At 53.4% G+C, this 18,516-nt stretch overlaps 1 protein-coding gene across 5 annotated transcripts in view; it reads right to left on the reverse strand.

Annotated features, from left to right (window-relative positions):
• Positions 1 to 18,516, reverse strand: part of SRGAP3 (SLIT-ROBO Rho GTPase activating protein 3) — a 72,853-nt gene that overhangs the window by 2,898 nt on the left and 51,439 nt on the right. Inside the window, exons 7-21 of one of the 5 annotated variants that reach the window (XM_064433164.1) lie at positions 16,691 to 16,912; positions 16,149 to 16,250; positions 15,734 to 15,931; positions 14,759 to 14,843; positions 14,229 to 14,256; positions 12,262 to 12,364; positions 10,198 to 10,258; positions 9,766 to 9,843; positions 8,621 to 8,755; positions 6,196 to 6,301; positions 5,727 to 5,954; positions 4,698 to 4,786; positions 2,504 to 2,684; positions 1,817 to 1,966; positions 1,030 to 1,357 (exon numbers count right to left, since the gene is read on the reverse strand). In XM_064433164.1, the coding sequence (XP_064289234.1) occupies positions 1,030 to 1,357; positions 1,817 to 1,966; positions 2,504 to 2,684; positions 4,698 to 4,786; positions 5,727 to 5,954; positions 6,196 to 6,301; positions 8,621 to 8,755; positions 9,766 to 9,843; positions 10,198 to 10,258; positions 12,262 to 12,364; positions 14,229 to 14,256; positions 14,759 to 14,843; positions 15,734 to 15,931; positions 16,149 to 16,250; positions 16,691 to 16,912 (2,094 nt within the window). Of the gene's footprint in view, positions 1 to 1,029; positions 1,358 to 1,816; positions 1,967 to 2,503; positions 2,685 to 4,697; positions 4,787 to 5,726; positions 5,955 to 6,195; positions 6,302 to 8,620; positions 8,756 to 9,765; positions 9,844 to 10,197; positions 10,259 to 10,902; positions 10,934 to 12,261; positions 12,365 to 14,228; positions 14,257 to 14,758; positions 14,844 to 15,733; positions 15,932 to 16,148; positions 16,251 to 16,690; positions 16,913 to 18,516 lie in introns of those variants that run through there. The other 4 variants (XM_064433168.1, XM_064433167.1, XM_064433166.1 and 1 more) reach the window with 4 other exon arrangements.

Consider the following 18,516-nt stretch of genomic DNA (forward strand, 5'->3'; position numbering starts at 1 on the left):
AGCGTGTCTGCAGAGGGGGTCTCTGAGCTAAGAGCTCCCAGGAAAAACAGGAGCTTTGGGAGAAGCTGTGAAGCCCAGACTGGCTGCACAAAGGTGCCCTGTGCTCCCCACGTCACCGGCTCCAAAGGGCACAAATCCTGAGCACCAGGAGTGATGGGTGAGCACCAGCCTGCCCACACAGCTCCCCCACAGCACTGAGGCTGGCTTTTCCTCACAGGAGAGACCCTGCAGCCTCCATTGCATGTCTGGGGCCTCTGCTGCCCCACGCACACAGGACAATGGCACGTGGCAGGGACAGACACAGGGATGTTTATGGAGTGAGTGGCACAACAGCAGCTCGCCATGGATATACAAGAGGCAGCAACAAGGCCTGAGGCAGCCAAGGAGACTGGCTCCAGCCCCTCACTGCCCACCCACCTCCAGGCTCCACACTCTGTCCACAGGGACCCCCCAGAAGGTGAACCCAGTTCAACCAGAAGTGCCCATGCAGAGGGAACTAGATACTGCCTATGGCTACAGTGCTGGGGTCTCCTGTACAAATGGAGAGACCCTCATTTGCCTTTGCTTAAATCCACCTTAACTTAATTAAGGCCTCTAACTCAGCAAGACCATTGGAGAAGCAATTTAAGGCACCAGAGCCAATTGTTTGAAAAGTCACTCTAGTTAATGCTGTTCTGGTGTAGACAAGTCCTTAATTTTATAACACCTACAAAATGCTCAGTGAGCCTCAGGTAACATTCAAAGAATCAGCTGAAGGGAAATAACTATCAAGTTAGCTCCAATTAATTCTATAGAGCTTCTAAGATGATGAGTGAAAATATTCTCCCAGAGAAGCCTCAGGACTCCCAAGCCCAGCAGCCCCACAAGACTCAAGGTGAAAATTAACATCATCTGGGTGAGCATCTTTTCCAAGAACATCCCAACAGAGCTGGGTGTGACAGCAGTGGCAGCAGCACTGTAACAGTGTCTGAGGCGAAGGGGCTCCAGGCACTCCCCTGCAGCCTCCAGGTGCCCTCCCAGCCCTCTCACCTCAGCAAGAGCTTCTGCTTCCAGGGATTTCTGATCTCCAAGGCTGCTGTGCCGGGTGGAGCCGCAGGTCGACCTCAGAGGGTGGCTGTCAGCCAGGGCCTTCCTGTCTGGGAAATTGATGCTGCCCACGCTGCCGAACGTCGCCATCCTGCGCTTCTCAGGACTCTCGATCCTGCCCCTGTTGAGGGGGATCTTGTGGGGGCTGCTGGGGCAGGCTGCTGCTCGAGGAGGGGTGTCTATGCCGGGCCCCATGCCTCGGGGCGGGCTGTGGGTGTCCCCCCCGCTGCGGCGCCGGGGGATGGCTGCACCATCAGACCTCAATCTCACCCTGCAAGGAATCCAGCACGCACCGGGTCAGCGTCTCAGCCCCACCACGGCTGGCCACCTGCTGCAAGGCAGCAGCTCAGCCCTGAGCTCAGCTCAGACCAAATTCCAGCCTCCCAGCTTCAGAAGACTCAGCCAAGAGGAAAGACAAATACTTTAGCCAGTACCAAGAAAGGGACAGCATCAAATCGTAAGAGTAGTTTGCGTTGGAAGGGACCTCAAAGGTCATCTTGTTTCAACCCCCTGCCATGGGCAGGGACACCTTCCACTATCCCAGGATGCTCAGGGCCCCTGTACCCTCTGTGAATGTTAAATTCCCATTAGCAGTGCACATGAAATCCCTCCAAGCTCCTATTACCCTGCAGTGCTTACCAGAGCTTTCCCTGCCATCCTGCCCTACCCACACACCGACTGCCCACACCTGTGACAGCAACCACCTCATGGTGACAGGAATGTGAGTTACCTGCCCATCACTCCCCCAAAGCCATAGTCCATGATGTGATCTGTTGGTGACTGGATGTCGTTCTTGGAGGAGGCTTTGTCGTCCAGCAGCGGCCCGCTGCTCGCCTCGCTGTCTGCCTTCTGGCTCAGGCTGTCAGAGAAGGCGTCGTCCCTAGGAAAGGACACACCAGTGACAGGGCTGTGCCCAGGGCAGCCAGGGTGCCACGCCAACCTGAACATCGCCACCTCAGCAGCTCCACCCTTGGTTAACAAGCAGCTGCACCAAGGCCACCGCTTCACTGGGAGCTGGGAAACAATGCACACCTGCCTCCCCATCCCCTGTGATGACTCCAGACACAGCACTTGTAAGAGAGGCAAAGGGCCCTGGGACCTGCCCACAGGCCAGGTGAGCACTGAACAATCCAGGTCAATGCTCACAGGGACAAGGCCAGTGGTAAGCCTGGGTCACAGCACGCTGGAGAGGCAATGAGAGATGGGGTCCAGGTACACTGAGGTACAAGGTTTAGTACTGGTCTTTATCAGCCCAAATGAGAAACAAATGGAGCCAATGCACAGAAAGGGAGAAGTGAACAGGCGCAGATTTCTCACCAAAGTCTTTAAACAAACTGCAGAACTGGCTGATTATTTTAGGGTGACTGACGTGGACCTTGTGCAAGTACGTGATTTGAACAACCCTCACTTTACTCACATGTCTTGCACCACGATGTACTGGTGGGGAATGAGCCCGTCCACCCCGTTGTGTCTCCCTTCCCACCAGTCTTCCGACGCCCGATGGTACAGCAGCAGCGAGGCCCCTTTCTTGAAGGAGAGCTCCCGTGGAGATCGCCCAATGTAGTCAAACTTGGCTATGGCTTCAATCTGCTCCACCTCTGCACAGGAGAGAGGCACAGCGAGGGCAGCTGAGCTCAGCCCTGCACGGGAGGCTGAACCCCAGAGCCCCTCACCAGAGCAGCAGTGCTGCTGCCGCCCAGCGCCCCCAAGCAGCTCACACTGAGCACGAGCCTTCTTGTTTTCAGACTGATCAATTCTTAGTGCTGTTCCAGGCTTTCTGGGACCTCTCAGACTCACAAACTACTGACAATTACAAACAGCTAGAAAGCAGATGGGGAGCAGCAGGAATCCCCCTCTGTGCATATGGCACCCTCACCAACATTCCCATTTTCTGCCTTTGGTTACAGAAACCCATTATCCTCCAGCCTGAGATTTTGTCAAGCCATGTCAGATGCTGTGATCAAACCCCACTTACCTTCTCCTCCCTTCCTTATCCTGGAGACAGTTTGGCCTGAATTATTGATGAGAAACTAATGTCCCTTTGGGGATTCCCACAGAAATAATGATACCACTCCAGCCAGGCAGCTGCTCTGCACCCTGCCATCTGCAGCACTCTGCCTCACTGTTTCCCCACTTCTCCTAATGTGAGCTCTACCAAACACCCGTGACTCAAACTGGGAGCTCAGGGCCTGAAATACAGAAGGGCTGAGGCAGACCTTCACTTTGGAAGGTCATGAGCACACCAGGGTCCTCTAAGCCTCTGGCCAAGTGTGTCACAGCAGGAGCTGCTGGGGCACCCAAGGGCACTGAGGAGCCTGTGAAAGAGCCTGGCTCACATGCAGATCTGTTTCCAGCTGGGGAGCACTGAATCCTAAAGAAACCATTGCAACAACTGCAAAGCAGCAGCAGTGTCTCTCTCCTCATTAACCAGAGCGACCCACTGTGCATTGCTTGGGTGGCAGAACTGCTTCACTCCCCAGCCACCCCTGCCACTGCTGGAGCATTAGCATGTCTTGATTAACTGAGACAGTGGATCATTTCAATCCCCACCTGGAGACTGGCCGACAGAAAATGACAGAGCAGAACAGGGCAAGCCCCCCAGTTCCTCCAGATCTGCCTCATTCTCATTAAACACGGAAACTTGCTCTGCCCAATTACTGACTGTGGGCTCAGCATCCAGCAGTGCGTGACCCGACACTCTGCTCAGGAACCAAACCCACGTGGAGGAGGGGAGACCAAAGGAGGACACAGAGGATGCTGCATCAGACCCTTGCCCCATTCCAGCCCCACCTGGGACAGGCCAGGCCACTTCAGCAGATTCATCTTCCCCACCTTAAGCAACCCCCACATGTGGGCAGAGTGTCTGGAAACATCACAGGAGGATCAGTAGAGTGTTCTGGAGGAGACAGAGCCAGGAGGGCTCCCTCAGCCCTGACACAATGCTGGGCTACCAGCAGGAGTGTATGCAGGGCAAGGGGGAGAGGGAATATGTAAATCCACAAAATACAGCTGCTCATCTGCTCTTCACTTGGCACCACAGTTAATCACTCGGAAACCCCGATTGGAGCCATTAACGTGGCCACCCAAGTGTGAAATTGGCTGCACAGCAGCTCCCTTGCCTCCCTTTGCCAGGCTGGTTGGCTCCTGCCTAGAGCTGAGAGCAGGCCTGGAGCCGCCCAGCCCTGCATGCCCTTCCCTGTGCCTGGAGCCACCTGGCCTCGTGTGCCCTTCCCTGTGCCCAGAACCACCTGGCCCACCGTGCCCTTCCCTCTGCCATTCCTCCTCCCGCGGCCCCGTTCATCAGGTGAGCCCTCCCTCCTCCCCACAGGGCAGATGTGCTCTGCCGAGGCAGGACACAGCCAGGGCAGCAGCAGCTGTCGGAAGCAGAAGGTGCTCAGCTCCCCAGGGCCCTTCCAGCACAGCCAGCCCTGCCACGGTTCCTCCCCACGGCAGTGCCAGCGGCGTTTCCCAAAGGCGCGCTCGCGGCTGGTGCTGCTGGCACACGGGGAGCACAGCGCTGCCTCCTGCTGCAGCCAGCCCTGCTGCAGCCAGCCCTGCTGCAGCCAGCCCTGCATGCACAGCCCTGCTGGCACGGACCAGCCCCTGCTCACCCAGCTCACCCTCGTCACTGGTGTGCGGCTCTGTCCCGTTGTCGTGGTCCACCTCATCGATGGTGCCCGGCTCGCTGTGCGGGCTGTCACTGCAGAGGAACACACCAGGCTGTCACACAGCAAGTGGCACCGCTCCCAACGCACCCAGCACACCTAATGCTGCCCAGGGAGGGGTGGAGTGCCCACCTCTGGGGGTGTACCACAACAACTGGATGTGTCTAGGCAACAGGGTGGTGTTTGGTCAAAGGTTGGACTCAGTCTTGGAGGTCTCTGCCAACCTAACTAATTCTGTGATTTGTGATTCTCTGATTTCAAATCACAGCAGACCCCTGAACTTGCTGAGAACTGCAGACACTCACACCATGATCACCAGGCCCAGAATGTCACGTTCTGTTGGCTCCTGTGTCTTCAGTAGAGCTTGGCAAAACTAACACAAAGTGACACCAAGTTAAATGTCCATTCCCTAATTCACAGTGAGCTTCACCTTTAGCTGCTCTGCTGCACCAGGAAGGATGGTGGCAGGTGACTAGTATGAGACATGGTGATATCTCAGAAATGTACAAAACTGGTAGAAAATCAGGTCAAGTATGTCATTGATCCTGGTTTGTTAAACCCAGACCTAAACGTTGGTTAGAATTCCAGCAACAGAACTAAAGGTTTGGGTTAACCTCGGGCCAAGGGATTTCATCCAACCAGCAAATTATAATGAAACTATGGGTCTTTACTCAAAATTTCCAGCCTAGGTGAAATTTGGATACAATTTACCTAAAATTCTGTTTTGCTGAACATGCTTCTGTGGATATGCAGCTCAAAAAAAAATCTTCAGTATTAGTACTTGCCCCAGAAAAAGTTTCTTATTTTTACTGGTTTTTTTTACTGAGGTTTAAAATATTGATTTAGCACAAGGAAATGAAATGCCTGGTGAAACTGCCTGTTTTGACTGGTATGACTAAATTAAATGGTTCAGTGTGCAAGAGCCTCCTGGCCTGCTGAAGGTGTTTGTACCCAGGAGCCCTGCAGAGAGCTCACCAGTACTCCTCCCCTCCGGTCATGCACTTCTCGTAGACAGGCCCTTCCAGCTCCCGGTGGCTGGGGAAGATGCCCTCGTGGTGGATGATGATGGTTTTGATGACCTCATTGACATGGGCCTGGCAGGACACCGGATCCTGCCCGTCGGGAATGTGCATCAGCGTGGGCCCGAAGCAGATGGCCAGGTTGTAGGGATCCATCATGTTCTCATCGCTGTACTGTGACAAGCTGCAAGCACACAGGGAGGAGCTGCCGTGCCGTGCTCCTGCTCTGGGAATCCTCCCAGCAGAGCCCACAGCCCTGGCACCGAGCTGTGCCCTCCCGGCACACAGCCAGGGCCAGCAGCGCCGGGAAGGAGCCACGCACAGCTCCCCATGGCAACAGCACAAGGGACTCCTGCCCCAAAGACCGGGGAGCCCTGGCAAAAGGGACAGCAAGGAGGAACTTGCTGAAGCAGGAAAACACTCACTGGTTAAGGAATGCAAAGAGGTATCTCATGACCACGATGACAGCCCGAGGCAGAGTGACAATGATCTGCTGGATCTGGTGCACTCTCTCTGCAGGGTTCTCAATTTCTGGAACACATGGATAGAAAGCATATCTTTAAAAACCTTTTCAGGACCAGACAGCTCAGCACCAAGGGACTTGTTCCAGATCTAGTGGCCCAGTAAGTGAAGAAAACAAAGCCTGTCTCCAGAGGTCATCCTTAGTCTGGTACTAAGGTGCAGGAAGAGAATGGGGGACACTGCTCCTCCAGCAGGGAATTTCTATGTTCAGATGCAGTATGAACAGCAAGTAAAGACATTTCCATAGGTTTATTTTTAAAATAAATGTTTATGCATTATTCATTTCATTCCTCAACAACTCCTCTGTTCCTCAAAAGCCTGAGTCAATGTGGCACTGAAAACAGAGTACTGCTTGATTTTCTAGGGCAGATTTTTAAATGAGGTTTTTATTCAGGTTACTCTTCTGGGTCATGCATTGGATCCTTCTGAGCCCTTCCGCTCCTGTCTCCTACTGCTCTGAATAGGAATTAGAAACTCCCAGGAAACAGGTTAGCTGGACCAGTGCTGAGTCAGTGCTTTAGACCCATTGCTCTCCACTCCAGAGGGGTGCAGAGCCCAGAGCTGCCCCCAGACACCTGCTCCCTGCCAAGGGAAGGGGCTGACTCAGGGCTGCCCTGCCCTGGGCTATCCCTGTGCTCTCTAGAGTTAATCCTGTGGCTGCTGTTTCACAGGAAGCAGAGGACAAGCACCAGAGCTTTTCTGGAGCAGGCGGGTCACACAGCAGTGCTCGTTCTGGCTCAAGCTATGCCATTTGCTAGTCACAATAAAGTTCACTGACAGCATGTCAGTGGCAGCTAGGCTGCCATTTAATCTAAATTCTGAGCAAAATCTGGCCTCAATACCAAGAAGGAAAGCTTTGTAGTATTTCACATGGGGAACTTTTCCATTTGATTTATCCCATTATTGCCTGCTGGATTCTCTACTTCTTCAGTTTGGTTTTACAAAAGAGGCTATTGCTTTTAAAAAACCCAACTAAATATGAACTGGATACAACCCTATGACAATAGATATCTGTTCTGACACCCAGAGGAACAAACTCTCAAATCACTTGCCTTTCTCCCAGAAATGTTTCAACTGGGCATATGGAATTAAGAGGGCACCAATCACCACTGCACACACAAGGACAGCCCCATGTGGACTCTGGGAATTGCCTTTTGACCTGAGTATTGCCCTTGTGCCTTTGAGGAGCCTCCACATAAACCCCAAGCCCTCCAAGAGCAAAACGAGATGTTCTTCACCCTGCTTAGGCTGGGACACCAAGTGTGCAGCCTATGTTTATGTGTGTTTGTGTGGCACAGACAGCTGCACTTCAGGTCAGACTTTTAACAGGAATAAGACACTTGAATTTACTTAAAATCTATCCTTAATCAAAAAGTTGCAAGAGCAGCAGGAAGAGAAAGATGAGGAAAAGGAAGATTCTTGTTAAAATGGGAAAAATAAAGAGAGAGAATAAGAGAATAACACCCAGAAAATTAACAGATGATGTTTGCAAAAAAATTCCCAAAAGCTTAATAAATAGTGCAAATTTGCATTAATTAGGGATGGTGCCAAACACAAGCCTATCTGCAAGCACACAGGCAGCACCAGGCACATTCTGGCACCAGAGGGGACCCATCCCCTTCTCCCAGGCTGTGCCCTCAGGCTTCCAGCTCTGCAGCCCCCGTGGAGGGCAGCCAGAGAAAGCACAAGCCAAACTGCAAACCCCTGTCCAGGCATGAGCTGGTGCAGAACCACCTTCCTTTGTCTGTCTCACATGTGTGCTGTGCTGCTTTACACATCAAAACTGAATAGCAACAGTCAATGTCCTAAAGCTACTACATAAAACGACTGCTCTTGAGAAATCAGAAGGCATTCCTCTGCCCTGGTACAAGCCCATCGCTGTGCCAGTGCTCTCCAGGTATCACCTGTCTCCCTCAGCATCACCAGAGCCCCAGCAGTTATGAACAGGCACGTTCAGAAGGGGGACAGCACCACGGGCAGTGAAGCCCAGAGAGGGCCTTGAGCAGATGTTCCCCCGTTGGTGCCCGTACAGCCGAGACATGCCAACACCTCTCCTGTAACATAAAATCACCCTGCAGCCAAAATGGGCAGCACTTCCACCACCTCTCAGACTTCAAGGTCATTGTGCCTCCTTCGTTCCCCCCAGAGAAGCAATGTCCCCTCTCCCTCCCAGCAGTGCACACTCCTGACATCCTTTCCAGCAAGTGCCATTGCCCACCTGCCTCCCTCCTCAGCAGAAAGCCCTGGCTGCACACTCAGCTGCACCTGCCCCCAGTTAGTGCTTCTCTCATCCTACCCAGCTCCCGAAGAGCTGTCACATGTACTTACTTATAGTAGATATCAAATCTTGAAACCTTTCCTTAGGAAAGAGGGGGTTTTCCAGTCCTCGGAAATACAGCTTCAAGACTCCAGCCACTGAGTTAATGTCCCGTTCATTCTGGTCATCAGCAAGGGGGTCTTCTCCTGCCCAGAGAAAGGTTTGATATCCAGCATCACCATCAAGCAGCACTAGCACAAGAGGATTTCCTCATTTAGTGGAACACCCAAACTTTCCAGGGCTCAGAAACCCTCCTCATGTGCAATGGCAATGCTGATTTTTCCTGAAAACCAGTTTTACTGGGGGATTTCAAACTTTTCCTGAGAACAAGGATGATATTGGTTGTTTCTCCTTACTGTTTCCAGCTCAGTGCATTCCTTTATTTACAGCACCAGCCCGGAAAGCTGAGGAGGTCTGAACGACACTGAGTGAGAGGCTGAGAGAACAGGCTTGGCTGGAGGATACAATCACACCTCTGGAATGGACCCAACAGCTCTGGATAGCTTTGTGCTGACTTAAATCTGTGAAAGGCTTTCAGTGCCCCCGAGATTTGGATACTAATTCATCTTAAATTGGATGTGCAAATCCTCCAGCCTTTGACAATCCTAACACTGCCTTATCCATTGGCCCATCCACCTCCATCCTGATCCTTCCAACGCTGCTCAAGGATTAAGGGTCACCACTCCCAGCAGGACTGTCTCTGTCACAGCTCCCCTCCACGCAGGACAGCAGGGCTGCTTTCCCTTTCTCACTGGCCTGGCATCCTGAGTGTGATTTTCTCAGCAGATTCACTGGCACCTCCTCAGCCAGCAGTGGCAGCAGGTACAGGGAATGCTGCACCTCCCTTGGCAAACTGCTGCAAGAAGGATGAAAAGGTCCCCAGCAAACTCTTTCATGGCTCTTGTGTTTTTAACGACTGTGAAAAAGACCTCTGCATGTACCCCTACTTCTCATACTCCTTCTCTGGGTAACTCTTCACTACAGCCAGAGACACAGCACGGGGAAACCCAGAGGGGATAAAACCTGCTCATGTCTCATAGCACAAAGGGCTTTAACACAGGCTTTACACCCTGGCTAATGCACCCAGCACACACCACCTCCCACAAGGATGCTCCAGGCAGGGCATCCTGCTGTAGCTGCACACCCAGCCACACACCTCTCTCAAACGAGTTCTTGATGTCGTTGACTTCCACCTGGGAGCCAGGGACTCTGAAGATGCCCTGCTGCTGGAGGCCTGGAAGAGAACAACACTTTAGGAGAGATTTCTGGAACTGTGGGGCAACACCTGCAGGTTAAAACAGCAGAACCCAGGAGCTGATGCACCAGACAGGCTTGGAGCAAGCAGGGACAGCCTGCTGCACCTCACTTGTGCTCATATCCTCCAGATCAAGGTGCTGAAAGGGCTCATGGCCGAGCAAACAACTGAACCTGGGCACGTGCTCACTGGTGGCCAGCCAGCCAATGCCGTGGGAATTCCAAGTGAGCCATGGAGAACAGGCAGGCAGCCCTGGGAATCCCTGCAGGCTCCCCTGCTCACTCAAGTCCTTTCCTCCTGGGCAGGTTCTGGGGCCACACTGAGCCAACTTACCATACAGATTGATGTAGCGGATGCAGCTTTCTACAACAAGTGGAATGGCCTGTCCTGAATCCTTCAGGAAAGGAAAGGAGAAGAGAAACATTTACTGGTTTATTGCTAACAAAGCATAGGAAATGCACTAAAGATTGCAAAAACAGAGATTTGAAAATTAATGCTGTGGAGTTTAGTAAGAGGACAGGCAGGAAAGGAGGTGTTACAAACATGGAGCCATCAAAGAGTGCTGAGGATACTGTGTACAGCCAAAAATGCCCAAGAAAGCTGTCACTACGGTGTGTGAAATGTTGCTGCTCCTTGTCTGGCTCAAACAGGAGACTGCCACGAGGGATCACAGCTATTCCACCCCACAGGTGGAATGCTGAGCTGAAATAAAACATGTGCTATACCTGGCTGATGGAATAAGCTTCCATAACACAGCTTACAACAATATTTCCACCAAAGGAAAGAGCCATTGTCAGCAGGAGCTAAAAAACCCAACAAACACCACTGGGTATGGAACCAAGTGCCTGAGTCTGAGCCACTGGTGAATTCTGGCTTCTTCCCAGGCCCCTTGTGGCAAAAGCTCAAGGGGACCAGGGGCCATGTCTGACAGCCCAAGTGGACACATTTATTTTTGGGATTCTGGTGGTTTTTCCAGCAGAGCACAGGGGCATCTCTGGGCAATTCCCTGTGTCTCACAGATGGGTCTCCAGTAAGTACCTGATTCCTTGTTCGTGCATTCCTCCTTCCTCTGAGCACAAAAAAAGCAGCAGAGTGGAAAAAAGAGAACAGATTAAGCAGGAATAAGTTCAGTTAGAGGTAAGCATCTCCTTCGGAGGCCATGAATGCTCAAATGCAATGGCAGCTTAGCAAGGGCCAACACAGGCCTTTGGGATGCCCACCCTCCCTCCCAGAGCCCTTGGGCACGCTGCAGCCCAGCCTCAGCGACCTGCAGGGACAGCCTCTCGGATTTCCTCCCTGCCCCAACCTGGGCCCTTCCCAGGAGCCTGGGCACAGGGACAGACCTGGCCTGGGGAACAGGCAATGCTCTGAGGGGGCACTCAGCAGCCATGGGGGCACTGGTGACCAGGGGACATCTGGGCAGCAGCCAATGGCCCAGCTGCCTGTGAGGCTGTACACCCCAAGGGCAGGCAGCCATCCCCAAAGGGTCTCTGCTAGCACGGGTCACTCCTGCTCAGATGGATTTCTAGAGCAGGTAATTCCTCCTTCTCAGTGCTGAACCAGCTGGGATTTAATGAGCATTACTTTTTTAAAAACCAGTTTAAGTCAGGAGTAATCAGAAATCCTAACGGGATTACAGGCTTTGCCAGCAGGGCCAGTACTCCCCGTGCTGGTGCTGTGTACATACACTGCCCTCGGGCTTAGGGCTGAGCTTGAGGCAATAAACCCCAGCCAGATGATGCCTATTAGTCACCTAATCCAACAGTTTGTCTCTACAGCTTCCCAAAGTGTTTTCCCTGAAGCTTTCTCCAGAGCAGGATTACAGGACACCACTGCCAGCAGCTGGCAGGGCTGAGCCAGCTGGGCTGGCTGTTACTGATGTATTTGTGTGTGAGGCTGAGGGTCACCTGTGTGCCCTCCAACATGGACAGCCCACAACAGGATTTCTACCCCAGGCTGACAGTCCTTGAAAGTGGGAAACACTTTCTGGGGTCATTTTATCTTCCTTCTCAGCCACAAGGATGGACGACCACCAAAAACAGGAAGGGGGGTGTAGGTTGCTCCTTAGAGAGCCAGGCTGAGCTGGTGTAATCTTTCTTCCCAGGATGGGTAGAAGCAGCAGGACAATGAGGACACTCAGCCAGGACTGCCTCACAGTGCACATGGCCACCAGCCATGGGTGGGGTCTGGAGCACGCAGCTGATGGGACAGGAACACCAGGAATGCATGAGGGGAGCCATGGAGAGAAATCATCACCGAGGCAAAGCCGTGCTGGCCACGCCAGCTGGGTGCAGATGGGCCAGAGGGACCCCCTGAGGATGGCAAGCAGCCAGGACAGGAAAGCCACCATTCCATTCCCAGCGTTCACAGACACTCCTACTGCAAGCCAGCAAGTACCTTAATGAATGTTTCCATATTGCCGTTAAAGAGTTTATGATTATACACTGAGAGAGGCCTAGGTCTCCTCATTTTCTGTGGCTTAGGGGGAAGACATGGGGGCCTGGGAGAAAATGGAACAAAATAAATCAACAAAACACCAACATAAATGCAAAGACAGGGTGAGATCTCACAGGTTATAACTGAGAATAAGAAACCAAACAGAAAAGTCCCTCTGTGAGGATTCGTGTGGCTCCACGCACCCTGCAGCCACTGACACTGGCTGTCCCACACAGACACCACTCCAGCAGGAACCAACAGCATTGGTGGCCAGCTGGATCTAACACCTGCCTCCCACCTCAGCCTGAAGAGGCACCAAGAGCAGCTGAGGAGATACAGCCAAAATAAACCACAGCTACCCCAGAAAACGCTGGGGTATTCCTGCTTGCTCCTAAACAGATTTCACTCTGCTCACAGGAAGAGGCCAGAATGAGGACAGGGGGAACACCTCCACTGTGCTGTGTCTAACTTCTGTTTGGAACCCCAGGGATGGGGACGACCCTGCCACTGCTAGTGACCAAGAGGGCAGGGAAGCCTGTGACAGGTTTCAGTGCAGTACTGAGGACACTGGAGTGCCACTTGCATTAATGCTGTTCCCAGCCCAATTCCTCTGGATAATCAAGGACATTTGGTGTCTAGCTCTAGAAAAAGGAGAAAAACACCACAAAATCCCAAACAGATTTCTGCCCTGCCCTCTAGCCCAGGCTGTTCTGATGTGTGCAGGGGAGAGAACACGACTGCAAACACACACCAAACTGGGTGCTGGGAGCCTTCATGCAGGAGATCTCATGGAACAGACATGGACACTTTACACAGAGCTCAGTGCAAAGGGGACAGCAGGGGTCTGCTGGTTCCTTAATCAGATGCCTCTAATTAAGCAACTTGACTATACAACACTCCTACAGCTTCCAGGCACTCCTTTGAGGAGTAACAGAGGAGCAGAGGTGCTGCTGCCCATTGGGAGAGCCCTGCCCACACTGCAGGGACTGTGCCTGCAGCCCCAGCCAGGGCCCTGCACTCACGGCCGGGCCCCAGGGCCATTTCAGCTCCTCAGAGTGGCACACTGCACAGCCCCTGCTCTCTGAAGGGCCCTCTCTGTCCTGACAGCACCCCGTGCCCCGCTGGGTGCCCGGCCCTGGCACCACTCGGGCTGGTGCTGCCAGCACAAGGAGCCTCCTTCCTGCCTGGCACGGCAGCCAGGCTGCACCATCTGCTTCACCACTTCTAGCAGGGAACGGACCTTTGGTGGCTGGTACTGTAAATTTGATTAAACACAAACAAGGCTGGAACAAGCTGACACACAGGGAGGCCGTGCATGTCCTAGGGAGCTGTTTGGAGGCTTTGCTGGCCCGTGTCTCACTGTCAACACCAGCACACTCCTAGCAAGCCACTGGAGCTCTGCAGAGGTGCTTCATGGACTGGACAGGGATCAAAGCCTCCCCTCTGTCCCATCTGCCCCAGCCCTACCTCCTGCAGCAGAGGGATGAAGTCTGTGATACAGGCATGCTCTGCACTCACAGGTAAAGCAGCCAGAGCTGGGAGAGGATTTCAGGGCTGTAGTAAAATCCTCAAAGGAAGAGGGATGGCAGGGAGCGAGTGGACACCTTTGTGTCACCCTGTCTGAACACAACCCCACCTCAGCTACGCTCCAGGGCATTGCACTGTGCTGACAAAGCACATCCAGGCACATCAGAGCCAGCCAGCCAGAAACCAAGGGCTGCTTGCCATCCCCTGACCCCAGCACTGCAGGCCATGCAGCTGGGAAGCAGCATGTGGGCACAGGGACTGCCAGCCTGCCAGCAGAGGGCTGGGGGTGGGTAACTGAACCCCACCAAGCTGCACCAGTAGCCAAGCAAGCCCCCCTTCCCACAGCCCCTCCTGCTGGCGCCAGCCCTCCCCAGGAGCAGTAAGGGGAAGGAAGTGCTCACCTGGTTGTTCCGCACTCAGCTCTTTCACCTGCAAGAAACACAAGTTCCCATCATCCCTCCACATCAGCCACCAGCAAAGGACTGCAGAGCACAGCTGCACAGGAGCTCACACCCTCACTGCTGGCTCCTACACCCCAAGGAATGGCTTCCAGCAGAGAGAAGCTGCATTGGGGGAGGAGAGATGCCCACCTGTGCCCCCACCATTAAAAGACAGATTAGAAATCTGGAGGGAGAAGAGCGAGAGGAAGGAAAGAGGCAGAGGGTGGGAGTGAGTGGCAATCTCTGCTGCTGGAGAAGTAACCCAGCACTTCACACAGTTTCAGATTCAAAGAGATTTCTCTGTGTGCACTCCCAAAGAAAACTGGGAGGAGTAATCCAAGGAAATCATGCCACTGGTTAGGCTGAGGAGCAGCCAGGCACAGAACCCTCAGTCACTCAGGAGAACACACACAGGGAAGGCTGGCAGATGGCACGTGGTTTAACCCTCTCAGGTGACGGGAGGATCCTCCCTGGACCTGACCCCAACTCACCTTCTCCCAGAGTTTGCTTCAGCAGGTCATGTTTAGCCTGGAGCTTCGTGATGAGGTTACTGCCATTCAGATACTCCTTAAATTTCTGGAATTAAAGAACAAACGGGTGGGTTAAGCACCACAGCCCCTAATGGAGCTCGCTGCTGCCCAGGGCTTGGGAGGCTGCAGGCTGGGCCAGCTGTGCTGCAGGGCTCAGCAGCCTCTGATCACTTCTCCCTGCTCCAGCCACTGCCCTGATGCTCTTATTAGCCTTGTCTCCTTGGAGCTGCCCCTCCTGCTCGGGAATGCAGGGAGGGACAGAGTTCAAAGCTGGCTTTCTTTTGTCAGGCTTCTGGGAACGGCCTAGGAAATCAAAGCAGCTTTCCCTGCACTGCCAAGGCTTCGCCTCTGTGCAAACCAACAGTGCCAAGCAAGAACCCCCAGTGCCTGAGGCCTCGCAGGCAGGGACTGCCAGGTGCCCCATGCAGCTGGTGACACTGTGCAGAACAACTGCCACCCCCCAGTGAGGCTGTCAGACACCAGAACACTCTGAGCAAGGCATTACACAGGTAAGAGGACAGAGGGAGACAAGAGATGGAAAATGGAGGATGGAGAATGGGAAAGATCAAATCTCTGCAAAAACCATTAAAGTAATCTCAAGCACAATTCCAAATGAAAATCACAATTTCCCCCCTATTTACAATAATATTACTAAGAGAAAGGAGAAGCTCTGAGCCTCTCGTACTCCACTCAGTAAGTTTTGAATCTCATCTGGCTGCTCCAGTTGTTCCTTCAAAGTAAAAAACAAGGCAGGCACTGGACTGTCAGTCCCTCTGTAGTGCCCTGCCACTGAAATGCATTCCAGACCCAAATCTGACAGAAGACAAGTACTTAAAGAGACTGAATTGGTTCTTGCTCTTCACTAATGAGCACTTAACTGGGCCTCAGCCCTGGTAATTAATGCTTCGTGTCCTGTATGCCTGAGCTGAGACTCACAGTGAAATAGAACATTTCAGTCTCCTGCTGGTTGGCTCTCCTCTTGGCAATGTTGATTTTGCTCATGTAGGTCTCTGATGCAGCTGATTTGACCGACTCAGTGGAGCGGCTGTGCTGGAAGGCATCTGAAACATCAAAGTCTTCCACTGTCAGCATGTCCTGCAAGGTCTGCATCGTGGCATCCAGCGTTTTCCGTACCTATCAGAAACAGGACAGCGTGGGTTTGAGGCAGACTGGGAAAAGGACACTTCTTGAGCCAAAACAACCACTCAACAGGAGGCTCTGAGCCCTGGGCTAGCACTGGCTGCAGTCTGTGGGCACTTCTGCCACAGGAGGGGCTCCACACCTGAGCACACCAGGAAACCTCCAGTGAAAGAAAGGCTCAGCAGTGCTGCCCACAGACCCCAGCTCTTACCTCTTCATTCTCTATCTTGAGGGTGGCCAGCCGAGACTGCAGCTGGTGGTACCGCATCAGCAGCTCGGTCTGCACAGGCTGCTGGGCGCTCACCTGGCACACCTGAGACAGGAGACATTCCACGGGTCATGCATGGACCAGACACACCTTTCCATACCCTCACAATTCCCTCCAGCCCCCACAAGATCCTGGCAGCCTCCAGAGAGGCTGTGTTGCCGTGTGTCCCACGAGCAGTGCCCTGGACCCAGGCCAGCACCGAGTGTTTCTGCCATCTCCCAATTACAGCAGGTTAATCACAGCTCCCCTGTGCAGATCTGTGGGGCAGAGAGAGCCAAACCACGGGCTCCCTAATTGGGGCAGAAATGGAGCAGGAGGCAGCCTGAAAGGAGGAGCCCTAACGAGCCAAGAGTCTCATTAGGAAAGGAAACACGAACAGCAGTGTGTGAAGGCAGCAGAGAGGGGCGAGGAGTCCGGAACAATTTCACAGTGATGGTTCAGAGGAGGGCAGGGCCGCTCTGCAGCCCCACAGGTGAGCACGTTACCTCGTCCCCCATGTGAGGCTGGAACTCGAACTTGAGCGGCGGGCAGAAGACCTGGTTGCACATGTCCATGATGGTGTGCTTGTCGCTGCGCGCGTCCAGGTTGTCCACGGCGTTCTCGATGACGTCCAGCCCCTCGTGGCGCGACGTCTCCAGGTTGTACTCAGCAGACAGGTACGTCCTGAAGGTGCGAGCCAGGCTGGCGTGGAACCCCAGATCACAGCACTGAGAAACACCAGGAGGCTCTGGTCACACAAACACTGCCAGGCCATTCGGCAAGGCTCTCAAACACAGATGGGCGTTGAAGCAAGGCGTGGCAGTGGACACCATGCCCTGTGGTGTGTGCACATCCTGCTCTGTCCCTGGGCAGCTGCCTGCCTCCCACCATGGAGCAGTTCCTCATGCTGCTCATCACTCTCATGTCTGTCTTAGGGAAAATTATAAAACTTGGATTTAATTGCTGCCAAAATACTGTACTTCAGACAAAAAACTGCTTTTAAACATTGTCCCCACTATAACTGAATTTGGCGTGTCAAGTGTCATACCAGCACAGGGATTTGCAGCCCTGAAAGCTCCATCCGAGCTGAGCAAGTCCATCCTTTGACCAATCCCCACCTTGTCACCCAGCCCAGAGCACTAACTGCCATGCCCAGCTACTCCTTGAACACCTCCAGGGATGGAAAATCCACCACTTCCCTGGGCAGCCCCTTCCAGTGTCTGACAACCCTTTCCATGAAGAAACACTTCCTGAACTTCATACTGATAAACTCGAAGTGAAACCCAAAACCTCAGCAGGTGCCACACACAGCTCTGACCCAAGAAGCCGTCCCACGCTCGGTGCCAGTGTGAGGTGACACATCAGATCACATCACAGCAGGGCTGTGCTTGCTTCAGCCTCTGCTAAAACCAGCAGCAGCAAAGCTACCCTGCACTGATTCCCAGCCCCACTGTCCCTCCTAGCCTTTAAAACCGGTGAAAACTCATGCGCAACAATGAGCAGTTCTGTAAAAACTATCAAATTGTTACAGCCCTCCATTTATCCTGCTTCTATTCAGCTTCTAATCACATTAATTGAGAGTATGGGCAGTTATGAACTAGCACAGACCTGCCTTAAAAAAATCAACAAGCAACACAAAAAAGGTAAGGGGTGAATTTCCATTTGCTGCTTGGGGCAATCCTCATTCTCTGCCGCAAGTCTCTCCCAAGAGACAGTTTCAGCATGAACACCCACACGACCACTCCAGGCTGTGCAGAAACCCCAGAGTTGGAGCAATGCAGCCGAGGGGCTGCCACACAGACAGGGCAGGGACCAGGGCCAGGAGCCCAGTGCCAGCACTGGGGGAGGAGCAGCACTCCTGCCCTGAGCAGCTGACCACAGCCCTGTGCCCTGGGAACGGACTGTGTGCTCCCCAGCACTGCCAGCCCTCACCCGTGCTCCCCACCCCTGAAATCACAGCTACTTTGCTACAAAAAACAGTACCGGGGGAAATATCTGCCACTGCTCAAGGGTGGGAATTCCCAAAGCACACAAAACCCAGCCACTGCAAGGCAGAGCACTGAATGGAACCCAAGGAGAGGGCTCAGGGCATTGCCAGCTGCTTTTAGGACAAAATTCCACATGAGACGTTTCCCCTTTTTTGCTGCTGGACTCGCGCTGGAGCTGGCGGTGATTTGCAGTGCCCAGAAATCAGCTGCTCCTGAAAAGCAGGGCAGCACCTCCCGCACACACTGCAGCCCTTGAAGTCCCTGGTGATCAGCACCACGCCGGCTGCTTCACACACGGATGCCCAGAGAAGAAAAGACGGAGCAGGGATTTCCACACAATTCCC

Source organism: Passer domesticus, chromosome 9, assembly GCF_036417665.1.
Source record: "Passer domesticus isolate bPasDom1 chromosome 9, bPasDom1.hap1, whole genome shotgun sequence".
Classification (NCBI taxonomy): domain Eukaryota; kingdom Metazoa; phylum Chordata; class Aves; order Passeriformes; family Passeridae; genus Passer; species Passer domesticus.